Raw genomic sequence first — 21025 nt, forward strand, 5'->3', positions numbered from 1 at the left:
CAAAAAGAGCCCCAATTTTCCAGAATCGGGGCTGTAGATGCACTTTTCCAGCATGGGGCTTCCTGTTACAGATACATTACCTTTCCACTCACTCAGCTAAAAATGCCAAATCCAGGTCCTTGTCTGCATCAGCCCCCGAGCACCCAGAGCTGTCCTTTCCACTTCTTCCCTGCTCACACACGTTGCCCTCCTGGTCTGACATCCCCATGCCTGGGTCAGATAAGCCATTCGAATGACTAACTCACAAGCCTCACATTCTCCAAGCACACAATGCTCCAGAGAGAGAACGGGAAGCATTCTTCTCTGACGATCCCTTTGGAAAGTCCACAGAAGCAGTAAAGCTGAAAGGCCAATGCTTCCTGGTATCAATTTCTGACCTCTCACCCCAAAGACTGTTCCCACCCTCTAACTAACTCATACAACCTTTTTATTTTTTCTTTTTCAAGGAAATCTTATTTGGAAGCATTTGAAAAGAAGATGACTAGATTAAATGCTCTTTGATATATATTAAAAACATCATTTTAAAGGTTTTGGAGCAAAAAAAAAAAAAGTAAAGGAGAGGTTAGAAGTCAAAGAAAAGTTTATGTGGGGGAAAAAGTCAGCTTTATTCTCCAGCTAGAGCCTAAGGCAAAAAAAAGTGGGGGGAGGCGGGCTTCTGGCCTGGCTCTCCACGGCAGCAGGGGATGGGAGCAAGGACTTGACAGATGGCACTATAGAAGGGCTCACACAAGCTAAGCTCACAAAAGGCTCACAAATGTTGCTTCTTTAAGCAACATTTAATGTCCCTGAAGGACATTCGACAAATCGAACCACTAAGTTTCCTTTAGAAAAAACAATCAGACACTCTCTTTCTCTTCCCCTTTCATCATTATAAACCAACGACAATCGAGGCTTCTTCTGCTGCTAGAGCAAATCACAGCCATCCCCAGTCTCTGACAATGGCGTTCATTTTGCCAGCGTTACCAGTTAATAGAAGTAATCATCCTATTGGTTGGAATGAGGAGAAAACCCCATTTCTATGAGAATCCCATGCAAGGCAGTACTCGGAACAGAAGGATTCCAGCCACCGGGTATAGTACAAGCCCTACTGTGCTCAAAAGGAGTGAGCTTTAAACCAGTTTCCAAATACAGTGTGAGCTGAAGGCTTGGAGGCCCCGGGCCTTTGTGGGCTCTGACCAGAGGACCAGAGGACCAGAGGAATCGGACAGGGGAGTGCGGGTGTGAATCTGTGGCAGAGGTGGATCCAGGCTCCAAGAGGGAAAGAGAGCTTTAGGGCAGGGCCGCTGCTGGGTGGTCATGAGTGCCTGAAAGAAGACAGCACCCTTTGATCACCGATCACCATCTTTATCCGTGTGGGACAATCAGCTGCCACCGCTCCTCTCAACACTCTCCATCACAGTCTCAGCATCACCACAACTTCAACACAATACCCTAACAGTTACCAAAGAGACCCTGCTTGCAAAGGGTGTACTCAGGAGGAGCACGTCCTCCCGCCTCCCCACAGCTGGCTCTGCGTCTGGGTCTCCTGGGTGAGTTGGCTGGCTTCCCTTATACTCCTACCTCACCCGTACTGAGGTCTAAACATGAAGGGCCCAGAAACTCCTAGGAGGTAGGATCAGGAAAGTCAAAGGAGCTCTGGAAAGTTAACTGCAGTCCTCTCAGTATAAAATATCTACTCTAGCTGAAGTTGGAGGGCATACGACCTTCCTTTAAAATTCAGAATACACAGATAACTCTCCCACAGATATGGGAAAGTGTCCATGAAATTTGAGTACTTAGGCTCTTAGAGAAATCTGCCCATCCCTTTATTAATAAGCAGACCCCAGCATTCAATCTACCAAAGACCTTAAATTGCATGAAGTCACTGTGAACCACCCTTAACAGATGTCTCCATGCCCTTCCCCAGACTCTACCTGCCCATTCACGGTCCCCAATGATGATTCGATCACAGAGGTCACACATGTGATAACTTCTCTTGTTCTCCATTTCATTGCATGGCGTCTTTACTGGAGCAGCTACAGGCTTGTGGCCCTGAAAGAACAGGGTTGGGGGAGTGGGGGAGATGGGGGGAAAAGCAACTGAATCAAAGAGATTTGGATGTTATTCTCTGATATTAAGGGGAGTGGGATTTTCCCAAGATTCCTTTTTCTCATTCCAGAGAGCAGGTAGATATGATGGACAGATTTTTAGCAACAACCTTTCTAAATGTGAAAGCAGAAACACAGCCTCCAGGGATCTAAAAGCAGCTAGCGCTTCTGCTCTATTCCATGGAAAAGAAAACTTGGTTCCCTGACATACCAACAAAGGTGCCAGCTGAGGAAAGCCCTCTGAAAGCCAGACAAAAGGCAGTACTGTGATTAATAATCACCTGGATGAAACTCTGCACGATTTCAAGAGCAGGTTCAAGAACAGATTCCTCCCACTTCGAGACATCAGATACTTCTAAGCCATAGACTGGGGGGACACTGGGACCAGGTCCTAATAATGACAAAGAGAAGACGTGACAGGTCAGCCTCTGACACCCAATCCATTCTGCGCCCAGGACTCCAGAATCCTCAAGAGAAATATATGGAGCCAAATCAAGAGAAATATATGGAGCCAAAGGAATAAACATGCTGACCATGCCATTCATTCTAACCAGAAATATGAACAAACAACTACATGCAATTCAAAAATGACCTAGAAGGCTCACTGATCTGTAGTCAACAAGTCTAGCTGTATAATCCAGACTTCCAGAGACAGGACCTTCCAGATCAGTCAGAAAAACAGAATGGAGTAATAGCTCTAGTGATATAAAGACAACACATCACAGGAGTAAATAAACTAACAGCTTGAAGTAAATGCCTGTTCTAAGTTCCCTATCATCTTACAGTGATGTTGCTCTTGTGGCAAGAGAGTTCAAAGCTTTCTTGAGGAACAGGCACTAGTCTCGGGTTTGTATATATTCCCTCAGCAGTACGGCATTCATGAAACTCATTGACACCATACCGATAATCGGGGACTGGGAACAGAAGAATTATCAGCCAATGAGCCACTAAATCTGAGAACTAGAAAGCCTTGAAATTGAACTAGTTGAGCCCCTTTCTTTTAGGAAACAGATCTACAGGAGTATTCAAGAAAACACCCTTTGGTAAACACTTCTGAATGGAGAGGAGACTGGAGACCGCCTAGGGTACAGCTGCAGGCGTTTCATCCACTGGAGCCAACCACGTTAGGTCTCCGCTGGTAGCCTCCCCCATCTATAGACACACTACATTGCCTTCCACCACTAGGTTAAGTCAGTTTGCCTAAAGGCAAAGAGCATCTCCCCATGGACAAAAACATCAAAGTCCTTAGGATGCCAACGGCTGGCAGGTGCTGCCCTTTTGATTGTGCCAACCACAAATAAGATTCTTCATAAAATGGCCTGGGCTGCACCTGCCACCACACGGAAAGGTGAGACCAGGAGGGTGCAGGCAGCATCCACAGCACACCTGGCCTTGGCTAAGCTCTGCACCTGTTTTCAGGCCACTCTATATTTTCCTTTCCCCTCTGAGTCCTTTGTTGGGCTTCTGTGCCCTGTCTAAGCACCTTTCAACAAGTTCTCGGCTCCCAGCTGCTATTTCTGGCTTGGGTCCAAGGCCAAGTTGGGGCGGGGAAGTCCCTCTGGCTTCTTGCCAGAACCATATCCCCGCAGACTAGCCCCGGCCAATCACACTCAGTTCCTGGTTTACAAGGCAGCTGCGCCTTTCACTCTAGCACCAGGACTGTGCCGACATACACATGAATGAGGAATGGGCAGATGATGCTCTGGGCCATCAATCCCTCCGGACTCAGAGATGGGGGAGTTACTGTGGCTTTACCACAGGAGGAAGTTTCAAATCATTACAAAAAAACATCTTTTGTTACAGATTAATTGTTAGCCCTGGGGAGAAGAGAAGCTGCATTAGAAATCTGTAGTAGTGAGTTTCCGTTGACGCAATTCAATTTCAATTTTAGCTGAAGCAAAGAATTCACCTATCTAAAAGGACATGCAGAGAAAACAGGGTAAGGAGAAGGAAGTATATAGAGCTTGATGGTGCCAGAACTATGCTAGAGAGGTCTGGCAGAGAGCAAGAGCAGGAGAAAGAACTGTAGCGATCGGTGGTCAACAACATGGACCAAGGTGCTTGTGTTCAGAGACACTAAAGAGCAGAGCGGAGGCCTCAGCTGTTCTTATCTATAACTGAAAGCAGAAGTCTAATGGCAAAAGGTAAACGGGATGATTTGGAAGCATATTTAAAAAGTGCCTATAAGATAGAGTTGGTGTTTCACTGATATTCAATCTCTTTTAAATCAATCTCCATTTGGCTCATAACCACACCATTTCTTACCTGAGGCCCAATACCAATGCTGTCTAGCTAAAGTTATAGCTACAGGAAACAAGAAGAGTGCTATGAAGTACAGTGTGTGTGGGGGGGGGCGGGGGGGGGGTCAGGCCTGCATTCAATACAGCTTATTCAGCTGGCAGGTTTTTGGCAAGATATTTAACTTCTCGAAGCCTCCATTTCCTTATCTGCAAAAATAAAAGAATAACACCTATCCCGCAGGGTCAGGAATATATGTATAGCACCAAATTTAGCATCAAGGACACAGAATAGGGTCAAATAAACAAGAATTTCCTTCCCTGTTCCTTAAAAGTGCTGTTCAACTGAAGCTAAGGCTGCAGCATTCTAAAGCACCACGTACCTGAAAATGAAGGCGACGCAGGGAGAGATGGTGACGGTCTGACTCTACACTGCTCGTCTGGCCTAAGAACCATTTTTCTTTTTCTTTTTTTTAAAGTTTATTTATTTCTTGTAATCTCTACACCCAACATGGGGCCCAAACTCATGACCCCGAGATCAAGAGTCACATGCTCTTCTGAGCCAGCTGGGTGCCCCAGAACCATTTTAATTAGGAGAGTGTTCCTATAGAAAGCTGACTGCACTTCAGGTACAAAATGTGAAGCTAAAATCAACCCTGAGCACTGACTCTGCTAAGATGTTGCTATTATGCTCTTGCCTGTTTTGCAGTCAACACCCATGTGTTCAGGTGTAAGGCGGAACACATGGGAAACACATCTTTCCTCACTGGAAAGATTTAATTTGTTCTCTGAGACATTACAAAAAAAGTATCCCTAGACAGTCATTTATGCAGTGGACTTTCCCCCAGATCAGGTCCCCAAGTCTTAGAACAGGTCCAGAAACTAAAGTTCCTTTTCCGGGCGAGGTGAGGACATCTATTGGAAACAGACCCAGGGGATAAGGAAAAACATGAGACTTACTATTCAAAAAGCGGTTTTTAACCCATCGGTTTTGCTTCCGGGCATATCTCTTGGTCACCTGTTTCAGAGACTCAATACCTGAAAGGCAAAGTAGATCTAAGAACCTGTAAGTTCTCACCCAGATGAAAGGCAAGCCCTCCCAGCCCAGAAGAAGAGAAAATTAACCATAGCGGCACACTGGAAGACACCTGGTAGACAAGAATCTCAATTCTGAGCTGAAGGCCATTTGACTCTTCTGGCCTCAGCTCTTTCTCAGACCATACCAGCAGGATACTGTGGCACCCAAGGATGTCCAAGGCTAGGTTTAATGGAGGAATTCACACCTTTCTTTAGGAGCTGGTTACTGGTCTCTGGTGTGCATTTTCCCTCAGTGACCAGGTACTCATGAAATTCCTTGAAGCCAATGGATTGGAAGATACCATGTTGATAGTCCTGGCTGGGAATAGGAGAGCATCAGCAGATGAGCCATTGCATCTGAGAGCTAGCAGGGGCCTTGGAGAGGATCTAGCCATTTCATCTCATAGATGAGAAACCGAGATCTTGCCTCTCTAACCACCTTCCTCCACCCCACCCCGACCCGCACCAGCTCCCTGGTTAATTCCCTTGAAAATTAACTCCCGAGAATGTCTGACAGATTAGAAAGTGCAACTGTTAACAAGTACACCAAACCTCCTTCCAACAAACCTTGCCAATGCCAAGGACAAAGGCTAATAATAAACAAGTAGATCCAAAGCCAGTACATTTATGGTCTTTTGACCATAAGCAAGGGATGGAGAGTAGGTCAAAGTAATAGCCAAATCCTCACCTATCTTCTGCAACTTTCTTCTGATTATAGCGCCTGTGAAAGTCTCTTAGTTCATCCAAGAGCCCAGCAGCAAGCATGTCATCCACTCTCTTATCCAAGCGCTCATCTAGAACTTCAATCAAATTAGCCCATCAACCAGCAAGTCTGTCACAGGTGCCCACTAGACACTTACACGATGAATGGACGGGCTGCCACGAAGAAGAACATTTGATCAAGTGGAAGAAAGGGTTCACACTCCAAAGATTATAGAATAATTCATATTATTTTTATCATACTTAAGACTCTGCACTTCAATAAAACAGCCAGAATGAAGCACGTGTCTTATTATATTTTTTTTTTAACGTTTATTTATTTTTGGGACAGAGAGAGACAGAGCATGAACGGGGGAGGGGCAGAGAGAGAGGGAGACACAGAATCGGAAACAGGCTCCAGGCTCTGAGCCATCAGCCCAGAGCCTGACGCGGGGCTCGAACTCACGGACCGCGAGATCGTGACCTGGCCAAAGTCGGACACTTAACCGACTGCGCCACCCAGGCGCCCCACGTGTCTTATTATATAAAGAGAAGCATACAATTATAGCTATTAGGAAGGACAAATATTTTATTATGGAATGTGTATTCATTGTTTATTTTAGAGGCAGCTGTGAGACCCCTGGTTTACTCTTCTTACTTTTTTCCATTATATTTGTTACTCTAACTTGGTGTTATTTCACATTTAAGAACTTTCAGATAACACCTTGGATAGGAACAAAAACTTTAATCTAAGCCCATCTGAGGTACACTGTGAACTACTGAGCCAGACAAAGGAGCAAAGGGTAAGGGGTCATAATCATTCAGATGTGGAGGTCAAAGACAGCTTCACTATGAGTCAGATTCCATTATTTTATGCTGAACTGCAATACATGTTTTACTTTTAAAAAATCCATTAAATATTATCTTTTTCTATAAACTTGCACCTGAGATTAATTTAACCCAAATTTTCATCATTTCCATCATGCTCTACATTATCTGCCATTGCTACTTCTCAGCCTGCAGTCACAGTAACCTTTTTTCCTATCTTCCTAAAAAGTTTGCATTTATTAAGGACTTATCGCATGTTAAGCACATTCTGAGCACTTTGTGTGTATTATTTCATCTAATCTTCAGTGAAGATGTATGTATTACTACTATTATTTTATTATCATTATTTCTACTTTACAGAATAGAAAACTGAGGCACAGGAAGGTACACTAACTTGCCTTAAAATTCACATAGCCAGAAGATGGTGGAGCAGGGATCTGAATCCAGTCTGGCTCAGAGACTGTGTTTTTAATCGCTACACTATACTGTTCACATATACTAGACCTAGCTCATAGGTTACCTTTAAAAATGGGTCCCTGGATGCCCCCAGAAGAGTGCTCATCATCCCTTGTCTGTGGCCTCACAGCACTTTCTAGCCCAGCATTTATCACAATGTAGGATCTATCTTGTTTGCACCCCACTGGAGTGGGAGCTCCTAAAAAACAGGCACTGTCTCATATTCATCTCTGAAATCCAAGTACTCTGCAGTGTACTTGACATTTCATTGAAAGCTTACTGAATGCTAGCTGGATGAAGCTAGTACTATCACAGGGCATGATCATCTTTAGCAAAAGAAAAGAAAACAAAACAAAAGAAACCCCATAATCAGGCTAGCTAACTGACTATCATACCCAATTCTCAGGCCTGCTGCTTCTAGAATAATCAGTGATACAACCTCTATCCAGACAATCCAGGGAGTCAGACCTCCTACTACAGAGCCTTCCTTCTCTTTCTCTTCAGACCTTCCCTGGATGGCAGTCTCGTGCTCACGCCACCATCTCATCTTATCCAGCCTCGCTATCTTAGCCTGCTGCCAGCGCTATCCTTCTTTCCATTCCAGACAGACACCCAGGGGAAGGGAACAAAGTACCTCATTAAGTCAATGAATAATGGTAATTAAATTAATAGCTAACACTTGTTTTGTGCTTATTACGAGCCACTCATGGTTCTAAGTATTTTATACATAGTAATATAATAAGCTCTATCTCAGATGGACTCTAAGGCATCAAAGGGCTTTTACCTGTCTGGTCAGCATGAAGCCAGAGGATGCAAAGGTTAGGGAACTTCAGAGGGCCTCCAAGGGGACCACCACCTTCCTCTGAGTGTTGACGATGAAGAAATTCACTATGAGAGATTCCCGTTTCTTCAAACACTTGCAAGCTCCTAAGTCATTTAAAAGGGGGGAGGGCACACCCATAAAAACCATTAGAAAATACTGATTCTCAAGTGAAACAAGGAAAGAGGCTATTTATTATAGAACACTTTCATTGCATAAGCTCCCAAAGCCATGCAGGAATCCTGGGACTCCTGGGTGGCTCAGTCAGTTAAGCGTCCAACTTCAGCTCAGGTCATGATCTTGCGGTTGATGAGTCCGAGCCCCGAGTCTGGCTCTGTGCTGACAGCTCAGAGCCTGGAGCCTGCTTCAGATTCTGTGTCTCCCTCTCTCTCTGCCCCTTCCCACTCACGCTCTATCTCTGTCTCTCAAAAATAAATAAACATTAAAAATACTTAAAAAAAAAGAAACAATGCTAAAGAAAACTTAGGATAAAGTAAGAATAATACTATTCTTCTAAACATACTAAATTAACTTTTCTGAAATCAGTTAGGTTCAGAAACAACAGGCTTCTTCTACACAGATAGAATGGGACTCACTCACCCTCAGGTAAGCAGTAAAAGAGCTTATTTGGGAGACTGTTACAAGCCAACAAGCCCAGTCTCGCTGGGATGCCTTTCCCACAGTTACAAAAGTATGTTGTATATCCAGCTCATCAACTTTCTTTTTAAATATGTCTAAAGTTAATGAAGAACACGTCTAACTAATTTAGTTCTCTACTGGCACAAAGATCATTGAAGAAAGAACTCACATGCTTATTCTTAAGCTACCATCCAGCCTGTCCGTATCTATTATGTTATGCAGCACTAAGTAATTTAACTCTCAAATTTATACTCTACCACTCTGGGTGATTGCAACATATTAGCTTGAAAGTGATCCTTCCCTTCCTGACCCAATTCTACTTGTGTGAAATTGTAACACAAGAGTAGAGACCCCTTGCCTTTCCATACCATGGTCACTCAAAGAGGACTCATGAGGGAAAATATGTAGTAACAGATAATCTCACTTAGCTGGAGGTTAGAATATAGTCTCAAACTAAAAGATGAAAAGTCTTCCAGTCCTCTCTAAAGAAGAGACTCTAGAGCTCTTGATTAGAACCTATTGACTCCTACTAAGACACAATTCTCAACTCATTACTAGTTTAGAAGTAGCAAAATGAGGAGACGTGTTAAGAAAACTGATTAACAAAAGGAGAGGATAATAAAAACCAACCTCTAGGATTATGTCATAAAATAATATAAAAATGAATGTTCATCATAATATTTCCGTTTTCCAAAAATGTTTGAAAGATTTCTATTAAAATGCTTTAAAATAAAATGTTTGGATACTGAAAGTATAAACTTCATTTATCTAGAATGTGCATTACCAAGGGAGCAAAAAACCTTAGATATTACAATGATGTGTGACACTTCAAGGGGTACCATACCTGAAGAAATATTATTCTTTAGTATTGAATTTCATGGAGGGCAGGGAGGCACAATTAGAAAAAAATTTCTAAAAAAGCTCTGGATGTGTTGGGAGTGGTGGGAGATAATGAAAAAAGGATTAACACTGATCTAGGGGTGCCTGGGTGGCTCAGCCGGTCAAGCATCTGACTCTTGATTTCGGCTCAGGTAAAGACCTCAGTTTGTGAGATCAAGCCCCATGTTGGGCTCTATGCTGACAGTGCAAAGCCTGCTTGGGATTCTCTCTCTCCCTCTCCCTCTCTCTCTGCCGCTCCCCTGCTTGCGCGTGCACACGTGTGCAGGCACGCTCTCTCAAATTAAATTAAAAAACATTTTTGGGGCACCTGGGTGGCTCAGTCAGTTAAGCGTCCGACTTCGGCTCAGGTCATGATCTCACGGTTTGTGAGTTCGAGTCCTGCATCGGGCTCTATGCTGACAGCTCAGAGCCTGGAGCCTGCTTCAGATTCTGTGTCTCCCTCTCTCTCTGCCCCTTCCCACTCACGCTCTATCTCTGTCTCTTAGAAATAAATAAATGTAAAAACAAATTTTTTTTTAATTAAAAAACATTTAAAAAAAATCCCTATCAATACCATATGTTGTTATATTTAATCTGTATAACCAATCATCCATATAGTAGGTCCTTCGTTAGATCCTCTACCCTGTCAGATGTGGTATCATTTCCAACACTGCAAAAAAAATAAACCTAACACATGAAGCTGCAATTTCAAAACAACCTAAGAAAACATGACCTTATGAGTTCATTCACCACCTCTCTCTTTCCTTCAAGAAAGCCTCCATATGTAAAGGTGAGCTGGTCCAGGAGATGGTTTATAAAATCCACCTCCCACTGGGAAAGCTGCTGGGGCAAAACTCAGCATTGCATAATTAATTATGAAACTCAAATCACAATGTAAACCAATTGCATGCCAGAAAAAATTTACATGAAAACTGCTATACAAGGGGAGATCAAATAGAAAATGAAGCACGATTACATAGGCCCTAGGGAAAACTCTATTGTACTACACATTTTAAATTAACAACAAAGTTGGGTGCAATTATTTATTGAGGGAGGGGAACTGAGGCAGTAACTGAGGGCCTCACAAACTGTGAGCTGGAACACACCAATCTCCACTAACTGCTGTTGCCAAAGCCATCTCATTACCCAGGCACAAGGAACGACTCACTGTCCAACTCCAGAGGGACTCAAAGTCAGTGGGCCCAGGCTTTCTTACCGGGCCACTTTGCGCTTGTCATGTGGGTGCAGCTTGGCAGCCATTTCTGGGTCCACCTGGCTTAAGCGTTTGTGGAGTGCATGGCCATCCTCCTTTTCAAGCTCTACTTTCCGGTCAGTCACTTTCTCAGTGTCCACCTCCTGGGGCTATTAAAAGAAGATCCAGAAGTAAATTTAATTTAACAGTTCAACAAGCACTGAGACAGTGTGTGTGTCAGGCACCTTGCTGGGAGTTGAGAATACAGAATAGAGAGAAATCAGGAGGTCCTGGCATATAGTGAGACAAAGACCATATAACAGAAAATTCCAATACACTGTGGTAGTGTTGTGAGGCTACAGCAAACAAAAGAGGACTTACTGCCTAGGGAAGTATTCAGGTACCTGCTTCCTCGTCAGAAGTATAAACAGGAACCAGGGCTAACGCATCTGTATTAACATATCCATGAGTCTAGTCTTCTCAGCAAATGACCAGAGTGGACCAGAATTGCCCGCACATTACAGTTTGCAAAGTCCCACCCTATGCAATAGCATCTCCATTAGAAAGGTTAGTGTTGGACATCTCTCTGACATATAGATTGTTACAGCCAAGAAATACTGAGTCAGACTGATGTACTGTTAACTTACATGGAGATGCTAATTAATCCACAGAGAAGTATTTTTCCCACACACAGCCCTTACCCTCAGGCCACACCCCGGAGGAGCACACTTCACATATGGAGGTTGCACTTGCTTCAGAATATTAAGTAAGAAAATTAAGTTGCTGAGTATAAGAAATAAGCAAAAGTCAACCTTCCTCCCACTAAAATTAGCTGGCAAGAAAGAGGAACCCATTTCCTCAGTGACTTACAAGTGAACTAAACATACCTTAGTACTGACAAGAACTTTCCAGAGCAGAGCCTCAATGTAATAATTCGTTCCTCCCACGACAATAGGAATTTTGTCTCGGGCAAATATATCTTCAATGTGAACGTTAAGAAAGATTATCACAATATTTAATATCAAGAAGAGCATCCTGACTCACCTGAGAAGGAGGGTATTAGCAAGAAACCACACTCATTTATTCGTCTGGAGAACAGAAGGGAAAGGGTGGAAACCAAGATGAATGGATATTAGTCTTCACTGTTTCCCATGAGTTCTCAGAAGCATTTCCTATTAGTTCTGGAGGGTCTTGCATAAACCAGAGACAAATGCATGATGGTAATTCCTTCCAGTGCTAAAAGTGTTTAGGCCTTGCTGCTAAAATTCAAAGCTTGCTTGGTATTCCAAATCAGTTTAATGAACACAAGCCCAAGGGCTCTCAGAGAACCAAGTGTCAGCTGCTCAGGAAGCCACCAAGGTGACGCCCATGGTGTGACTTTACCTTCTAAGGCAAAATACAAGCTGGTTTCTCTAAGCCATGGTTCTTGGACTCAGTCCCCACCATTATGTGGTAGTAATGCACATTTTGGCCACTTGAGATTCCACCAGATAAACTGAAAAGCATGGGTTCCAAAGATAAATAGATTTCAATGACCAGCTCCACCTCTCTGGCAAGTTACTCAGTTTTCTCACCTGTAAAATTCTCCAGAATTCTTCAGAGCATTAAATGTGACAAGGCATATAAATCCCCTACCACAATGCCTGAAATATTTGCTTTCAATTGAGTAAGTACTGAATTTACTTGAGCCTCTATTGTTTTTATATCCCTGCTACTTTGAATTCTTCTTTAGAATCTCTGTTGAGCAGATAATTATCTGCTTTATGAAGGGCTTTGCTTCTAAGGATAATTGATAAAGAGACTTTCAACCTAGACAAAGACTCATTTACATGCTTCTTCCCCCTGCCAGCCTGTCTGTGGGCACAGAGATAGATGACCTCTTTTCTATCAGAGGCCCACTAACCCCGAAGAGGCTGGGGTGGGGTGGGAAGAAAGCTGTTACCGATCAAGGATCATAAAGAAGAAACACTGTCTATTTGTTTTTTAAAAGAGAAATTCTATATTCCCCCTTTAAGCATAGGGAGCACACAATTACATAGTAACTGTAATAAAAATTCAAATATATAACATGATTAACAAAGGGAAAGGGAGCAAGGAAAGTAAAAAGAGAAGGGTAAAATGGTGAGATGCCAAAAAAAGAGTGGAAAAGAGGGAGGGACATAGGATAGGTGACATTTGGTGGGAAAAGGTTTGACTTGTTTGCCCAAGCCATGAAACAATTGTGATTCTGGGCAAAACCCTTCTCCTCTCTGGGCCTCAGTATCTAATATCTTCACCTGCCCAATCAAGAAAGCTAACTAAGGGGGCACCTGGGTGGCTCAGTACGTTGGGCATCCGACTTCAGCTCAGGTACTGATCTCATGGTTTGTGGGTTCGAGCCCTGTGTCTGGCTTTGGGCCGACAGGTCAGAGTCTAGAGCCTGCTTCAGATTCTGTGTCTCCCTCTCTCTCTGCCCCCCACCCCTCCACTTATGCTCAGTCTCTCTCTCTGTCTCTCAAAAATAAATAAATAAAAATATTTAAAAAAAAAAAGCTAAGAATACTTCTTAAAGTACTTTCAGTTCTGACATTCTGTTTCTAAGTTCTTACCTTAACTCAGAAATCTCCATTCCTGTAAGTGATGTGATTAAGTCATCCCATGCTGCCCTATGAAAACTCCATTTTCTATCAGTTCTTTCTGAACAACCAAACTGTCTTAAAGCAACAATGGACATTTGGTGATATGTTTTAATTTGCCAAGGGCTTTCATATACATTATCTCATCTGATACAATTGCCTTGTAAAGCAGGTAGAGCAAGAATTATTATCTGCATTTTAATCTCTGCCTATTTGATAGGCAAAAAAATATGATTTCATTATTTTGATTTGCATGGCCTTAACAGCAAGGGTAAGCCCTTTTTCATGGTTACCATTATTTATGTTTCTTCCTTTGTGAATTACTACTAAGGCCCTTTAAGTATTTTTCGTATTGATCCATAGGCGTTCTTTATAGGGGTGTCTGGGTGGCTCAGTCAGTCGAGCGTCCAACTCTTGGTTTCTTGGCTCAGGTCATGATCTCATGTGTCGGGCTCTGTGCTGACAATGCAGAACCTGCTGGGGATCCTCTCTCCCTCTCTCTGCTTGGGATTCTGTCTCTCTCAAAAAATAAACTTAAAAAAAAAATGGCTAAGTGGTAAGTTTTGTGTGTACTTTAACACAACAAGGGAAAAAATTAAGTTAAAAAGTCCATTAGGGGCACCTGGGTGGCTCAGTTGGTTAAGCAGCCGACTTTGGCTTGGATCATGATCTCATAGTTTTGAGCCCTGCAACAGGCTCTGCACCATCAGTACCTGCTTGGGACTGTCTCTTTCTCCTTCTTCCCAACTTGTACTCTCTCTCTCTCTCAAAATAAATAAACTTTTTAAAAAATCCATTAAAAAAATGTTTTTTAAAGACTAGATATCTACAAAGTCCTTCCCTACTGTGTGTAGTTAAAATCACATAAGTAATCAATTATATATTATCCCATTTGTTTTAAAGTTTCATTAAGAATACACATATTTAACTCTGAAATCCATCTGCAATTTATGTCATATATAATGAGGCTGTGATTTTATTTTTTTCCAAAATAATTAGCTGTCCTAGAAATAATTATTTTTTTGATGTTTATTTTTGAGAGAGAGAGAGAGTGCATGTGCACAAGCAGGGGAAGGGCAGAGAGAGAGGGGGACAGAGGATCTGAACAGCAGAGATCCAGATGCGGGGCTCCAACTCAAGAACTGCGAGATCGTGACCTAAGCCAAAGTCAGACGCTTAACCAACTAGGTCACCTAGGCACCCCAAGTCCTGGGAATAATTATTAACTGCTGCTTTATTTTTCCACTGTTCTAAAATACCACCTTGATCATAAGCTAAGTATGTACATTGATTTGAATTTGTATTCTGAGTTTTCTCTATTCTGTGCCATAAGTCTGTCTAGTGTAAGTTCCATGCTATTATAATTATTATGAATTTTCATTACGTTTTAATATCTAGCAGTCCAAATATATTTTTTAAAGTAATCTCTATGCCCAGCATAGGGCTTGATTGAACTTGTGACCCTCGAGATCAAGAGTCTCATGCTCTACCAGCTGAGCCTGCCAGGAACCCCATCTGGCAGTCCAAATATTAAAGGCAGTCTGAACAGTTAAAATACAAGGGCAGTTCCCTTATACTAGTCTTTTCAAAAATGTATTGGTGTTAAAACTAATGTAACACTGTTACTAATGTTAACTAATGTTAACTATATTGGAATTAAAATTTAAAAAGTAAAAGATCACTGATCACAGAAAAAAAATTATTTTTAGAAAAAAAAACTTTATTGATGTTTTGCAGTCCTCCCTCACCCAACAATCCCTATTACATTCTAACTGTAACTCCATTATATTTATAAACTGATTTTGTAACCTCATTTAAAGGGTGGGAAACTGAAGCTCCGTGGGGTAAATGCTCTCTACCCAATAAAATCCACTTGGTCCAAAGAGGTAGTTCTGGGACTAGAACACAGATTTTCTGGTTCCTAAATCAGTGTTCTTGCCACTAAAACAGCTTCTCAAATTTTAACATGCCTATGAATCATCTGGGATTCTTGTTAAATGCAGATTCTGATTCAACAGGTCTGGAGTGAGGACCAAATTCAGCATTTCTAATAAGTGCCCAAGGGATGCTAAATGTTGCAGTCTGAAGACAAGGTTCTGAGTAGCAAGGGCATTGTATCTTTCAATCCATATAGTTCAGATGGGGGTGCTACCTATGGGTTGTTAGGTCTTGGGTGCCCCTGCTTAGAAGAAACTGTCACTGAAAAGAAAACTTTCTGACTTGGGCTGCCTTGCACCCACAAGCCTAGTTGCTGTCTTTCCTAAGGATATCAGAGCAGTTGCCTTGTTCCTGAAGTCCACAACTGTGTAATTTGTCACAAGAGGATCCACAAAGCTGATCATGTGGTGCTGGCACATTCTCTGCTCTTGGGCAGAAACCTTGTTGGTGATGATGTCTAAGCCTTCATAAACCTAGGGGAAAGAAAATTAGCATGAGATAGTCACCTGCTTCCATAAAAGGCACATTTGAGGTAGGAATGGTGATCCGTACCTCCCTCCAGCCAAACATGTGACTGATGCAAAGCACCGGAATAGATGTGCTCTAAGCATTTGTGTTCAGGGCATAGGGGACCCACCCAAGAAACCCAGGACAAAGGTAGCAGGAGAAAACAAAACACGGGCTTTCTTATCAAATAGTGGCAATTAGTTTAAACTTAAAGATAAAAAGTGTATGTAAATCAGTGCTCAAGTGAGAACTAATTCTGCAAGATTAACTGGAAGTTCTTTAGGCCTGAACTTTAAGCATTTAAGAATGGGCAGGTTGTTTTATTTATTTTACTTATCATAAGTCTCCAGAAAGGTAACATTTTGCATTGCTCATAGTTCTACTTCAAATGCTTAGATATTTCTTGGATTAAAATGCTCTGAAACATAATTTTTAGGATTTGTATAGCATTGGCTCCATTTGTGAAGAAGTGGCCTATTTACAAAGATACATATAAAACACACACATACACACTTTGAAGTCAGAACCCCTAATACTGCTACACTCTAGTGGAAACATTGTGATCTAACCAAATTACTGCTTCAGGGGGCTAGCATATACAGTCTAAATACTCAAAGGCAATATCCTGCCTGTAAGCTCTTGATCTGCCAATTCAACTAAAAAGTTCAAATGTACTTTTTCTAAATGCAAGGTCTCGGAGAGCAGATCTGAAAATACTAGTTTGAAAATAGGGATGAATGCTTTGAGATTAAATGTTCTCTCTGTAATCACTGATTCTACAGGGAGCATTGAATGAACAAATAATAAGTTCCATAGAGCCCACAAAGATGTTAAAAGCATTTTTTATCTCACATTTCCCTTTACTTACATGGGTGTCGATTAAGTACAGCACAGTATAATGGTTAGGAGGAAGGACGCTGGCGCCAGGCTGCCTCAGATCAATTCCTAGCTCTGCCACTTACCAGCTATTTGTACCAGTGGAGTAGTCAGTTACTAACTTCTCTGTGCCTCAATCCCTCATCAGTAAAATGAGGATAATAATGTCTATCTCGTGGGGTTGTTGCATGGATTAAGTGAGTTAATACGTGCAAAGCACTTAGTTTTTGCCTAACACTGCAGATGCTATGAAGGGTTATTATATTACTACCCGTATTACAACAACTACTATCACAACAGAAGTATAATGGGAAATAAATTTAGTGTTATTATTTATCACTCTGAAGCCTCTTTGCTGGTAGCTACTGAGGTTTTTTACCCAACAGGGACAGAAGCTATCTTCAGGTAAAATAAAATTGTTAATTAGTAAAATAGTGCACATAAGACATATAAAGAGCCACCAGGAAAGAATCAGCTCTGCCTTTAACTCACTTAATCTGTGCCCGACAACAAACTTGCATTCTTACACCTGAGTACTGGTGGAATCTTAGCTCACAGGGTGTTCTCTCTGTGTATCTTGAGCAAGGCTTCCTTCTGATGTTACAAAGTGCTATAGGATATACCCTACACCACAGTCTTCTGCACAAATTAAGAAGACTACAGGAGAAAAGGAGTTAACAATTGTGTGTTCCTCTCCCTCTTTTCCCACAAACTTTAGCTGGCTCTGTTGCATTCCAAATGACCCAATCAACGTGAAAGAACTCAAACAGCAACAACTTGATTTTGCCAGTGGAAGATTTCTGAACCCTGTAAGTGGATTCTCGTTTTTAACATTGAGATTAATGTTAAGGAAATTATTGCTGCAAATGCAAAATTACCATCCCCAACTTACAAAAAAACCAAAATGTAAATATCCCTACCAGCATGTTCTATCCGACATGTAGATAAATTTGTAGATAAATTTTCATTTCCCCCCCCCCCCCACTTTTCTTTAAATTTTAAAGAGAAACCGAGCACAAGAGGGGAGAGGGGCAGAGGGAGAGAGAATCTTTAAGCAGGCTCCACGCTCAGCGCAGAGCCTGACATGGGGCTCAATCCCACAACCCTGGGATCGTGACCTGAGACAAAATCAAGAGGCAGCCACTCAACTGACTGAGCCACCTAGATACCCGGTAAATTGTCATTTGGAGTCTCGTCTTTAAGTGTATCTTCTAGAACTCCTTAAAATAGTAAGCTTAAACAAATAAACACATCAACATAAATCAAACAGAAGGTAACCCCAGAATGAGGCTCACCTTATTTTAAAGGAAGTAGACTACTACACTATTTATGGTATATGCAAATGCCAACAAATATCAGAAAGAAGTACTCATGGTTTAAGGAAAGACTTCTTGCTCACAGAGTTAACAAACTAAAAACTGTAATTCATACAAAAGTACTACATCTTGGTTACCAATGTGAATTGTCATCTTTGAGTGATTTGTCAACTTTTGTTTCCCATACCATCAGACTAAAAGAAACTGGGCATAAAGATATGGTGGTACTAAGCAGGTATCTGATAATAAAAGGATTGTTAATGTTTAGGTATCATATGGCTTTATGGTTTTGTGTTTTGTTTTGTTAAAAAGGAGAAAATAAAAAAGGAGTCACTGGGGCGCCTGGGTGGCTCAGTTGGTTAAGTGTCCGACTCTCAGTTTTGGCTCATATCATAATCTCGCAGTTTGTGGGTTTGAGCCCACATCAGGAAAGAACAGAGCCGGTTTGGGATTCCCTACCTCTCCTGTCTCTCGGCCCCTCCCCAGCTTACTCCCTCTCTCAAAAAAAAAAATAAATAAATAAACTTAAAAAAAAAAAGGAGTCTTTGACTTTGAGGTATACAGTATACTGAAGTACTTATGAATGGAAGTATATATGTTTTTCAAAGATATGAGAGCTGATCCAAGGTTATATCTATAATGATGTTGCTTCACTCTTCCATTCTAATATGACTTCTTTTGACAGTTAGCGATGTGCTGTTAAGGTTGAGCTTACAAATGACTGTGCAACTTGTGATCACAGCTACTGTGTATTTTTTTTCATTTACCCCTGAATAAATTTTTAATAAGCAAGAAGGCAAGGGTAGATGAAGGGCATATGTAAAGTACATCTATAGCTGCACTGCGCGAGAGCAAGAATGATGCTGAAAAGACATTTGTTAATAATGACACAAGAATTACGATCACTGGGGTGCCTGGCTGGCTCAGTCATTAGGGCATCTGATTCTTGATCTCGGGGTCCTGAGTTCGAGCCCCACATTGGGTAGAGATTACTTTAGAAAAGAATTATGATCACTAAATGAAAGGGAAAACAATGATGCAAGTAAAATTTGCAGTAACATTCATAACATTAAAATTTTATCTTTATTTTCTGTTTTTAACCATAGGACAAAAAAAAGAAAGTATATGACAACTGGGATCTACATTCCAATAATGGTGGAAGAGGGATAGACTAAATCAAACAAGATTGGCCAAGTGTTCCTAACTTACTGAAGCTAGGTGACAGACACACAGAAGTTCAACTGGTACTCATTCTATTTTTTTTATATGTTGGAAAACTTCCATAACAAAAAGTTCCTATAAAAAAATCTGGATGCACTTCGTACACAGAGATAGCTATTATCAAAAAACAAAAAATAACAAATGTTGGTGAAGATGTAGAGATATTAGAACCCCTCTGTACTGTTGGTGGGAATGCAAAATGGCATAGCTATGGATGGAAAACAGTATGGTGATTCATCAAAACATAAAAAATAGAGGGACACTGGCTGACTCAGTCTGTAGAGCATGTGACACTTGATCTCAAGGTTGTGAGTTCAAGCCCCACAGTGAGTGCAGATTACTTAAAAATAAAATCTTAAAAACAACACATAAAAAAATAGAATTAGCATATTATCTAGCAACTCCACTTCTGGGTATGTACCCCAAAGAACTGAAAGCAGGGAGCTGAACAGGTATTTATACACCCATGTCTATAATAGCAGCATCACTCACTGAGGCCAAAAGGTAGAAGCAACCCAACAGTCCACCATGAATGAATGGATCAATAAAATGTGTTATTCCATTATTATTCAGCCCTAAAAGGGAAGGAAATTCTGACACATACTATAACATGGATGAACCTTAAAGATATTATGATAAGTAAAAAAACTCAGTAACAAAAAGCCAAATATTGTATGATTCTACTTACATGATGTAACTAAACTAGTAAAAATTCAGAGGCAAAAAGTAGAATGGTGGTTGCCAGGTGCTGGGGCAGAGAAGAATGAAGAGTCCATATAAAACGGGTACAGGGGCGCCTGGGTGGCTCAGTCAATTGAGTGTCTCAGGGTTCACGGGTTCGAGCCTTGCATCGGGCTCTGTGCTGACAGCTCAGAGCCTGAAGCTTGCTTCCGATTCTGTGTCTCTCTCTCTCTCTCTGTCCCTCCCCCACTCATGCTCGCTCGCTCTCTCTCTCTCTCTCTCTCTCTCAAAAATAAATGTTTTTAAAAATTTTTTTTTACTTAAAAAAAATGGGTACAGAATTTCAGTTGAGAAGATGAAAAAGATCTGGAGATAGAGTGTGAAGGTTGCAGAACAATGTGAATGTGCTTAATGCATGGTAAAATGGTACATTTTATGTCATGTATACTTTACCACAATAACAACGAAAGACTTGGATGACAGATTTTCAGCACAATGAGAAAACAGTGAATTATCTGCAATGAAATGAAATTTTCAAACATTTGCTGAATTTTTCAATTCTTTTAAATATACACCCAGAAGTGGAATTGCTGGATCAAATCACAATTTTCAAAACTATTGACACGACTGGTAACGTTCTACTTCTTGAACTGAGTTGTGGTTACACAGGTATTTTCACTTTTAAAATTTTTTTATGTTTCATTTTTTTGAGAGAGAGAGAGAGAAAGAGAGAGCAAGCTGGGGCAAGAGGGAGCAAGGCAGCAAACTCATGAACTGTGAGATCGTGACCTGAGCTGAAACCAAGAGTCGACGCTTAACTGACTGAGCCACCCAGGCACCCCTACACAGGTATTTTCACTTTTTGTACACCTACGAATTATGCATTTAAGATTTTACTTTTAAGTAATCTCTACACCCAACAGGGGGCTTGAACGCATAATCCTGAGATAAAGAGTC

At 41.4% G+C, this 21025-nt stretch overlaps 1 protein-coding gene across 10 annotated transcripts in view; it reads right to left on the reverse strand.

Annotated features, from left to right (window-relative positions):
* The window catches only part of TRIT1 (tRNA isopentenyltransferase 1), a 59390-nt gene that overhangs the window by 18730 nt on the left and 19635 nt on the right, over positions 1–21025 (reverse strand). For 4 of the 10 annotated variants that reach the window (XR_008294163.1, XM_053212096.1, XM_053212092.1 and 1 more), the window contains exons 2-11: positions 15798–15940; positions 11802–11898; positions 10939–11084; positions 8169–8311; positions 7449–7583; positions 6090–6201; positions 5608–5720; positions 5285–5362; positions 2369–2478; positions 1914–2031 (exon numbers count right to left, since the gene is read on the reverse strand). Coding sequence is in view for 9 of the 10 variants with exons in the window: in XM_053212096.1 (XP_053068071.1) it covers positions 1914–2031; positions 2369–2478; positions 5285–5362; positions 5608–5720; positions 6090–6201; positions 7449–7583; positions 8169–8311; positions 10939–11084; positions 11802–11898; positions 15798–15940 (1195 nt within the window). In the remaining variant the exon portion in view is untranslated. Of the gene's footprint in view, positions 1–1913; positions 2032–2368; positions 2479–4461; positions 4535–5284; positions 5363–5607; positions 5721–6089; positions 6202–7448; positions 7584–8168; positions 8312–10938; positions 11085–11801; positions 11899–15797; positions 15941–17342; positions 18668–21025 lie in introns of those variants that run through there. The other 6 variants (XM_053212109.1, XM_053212103.1, XM_053212123.1 and 3 more) reach the window with 6 other exon arrangements.

Source organism: Acinonyx jubatus, chromosome C1, assembly GCF_027475565.1.
Source record: "Acinonyx jubatus isolate Ajub_Pintada_27869175 chromosome C1, VMU_Ajub_asm_v1.0, whole genome shotgun sequence".
In the NCBI taxonomy this organism is placed as follows: domain Eukaryota; kingdom Metazoa; phylum Chordata; class Mammalia; order Carnivora; family Felidae; genus Acinonyx; species Acinonyx jubatus.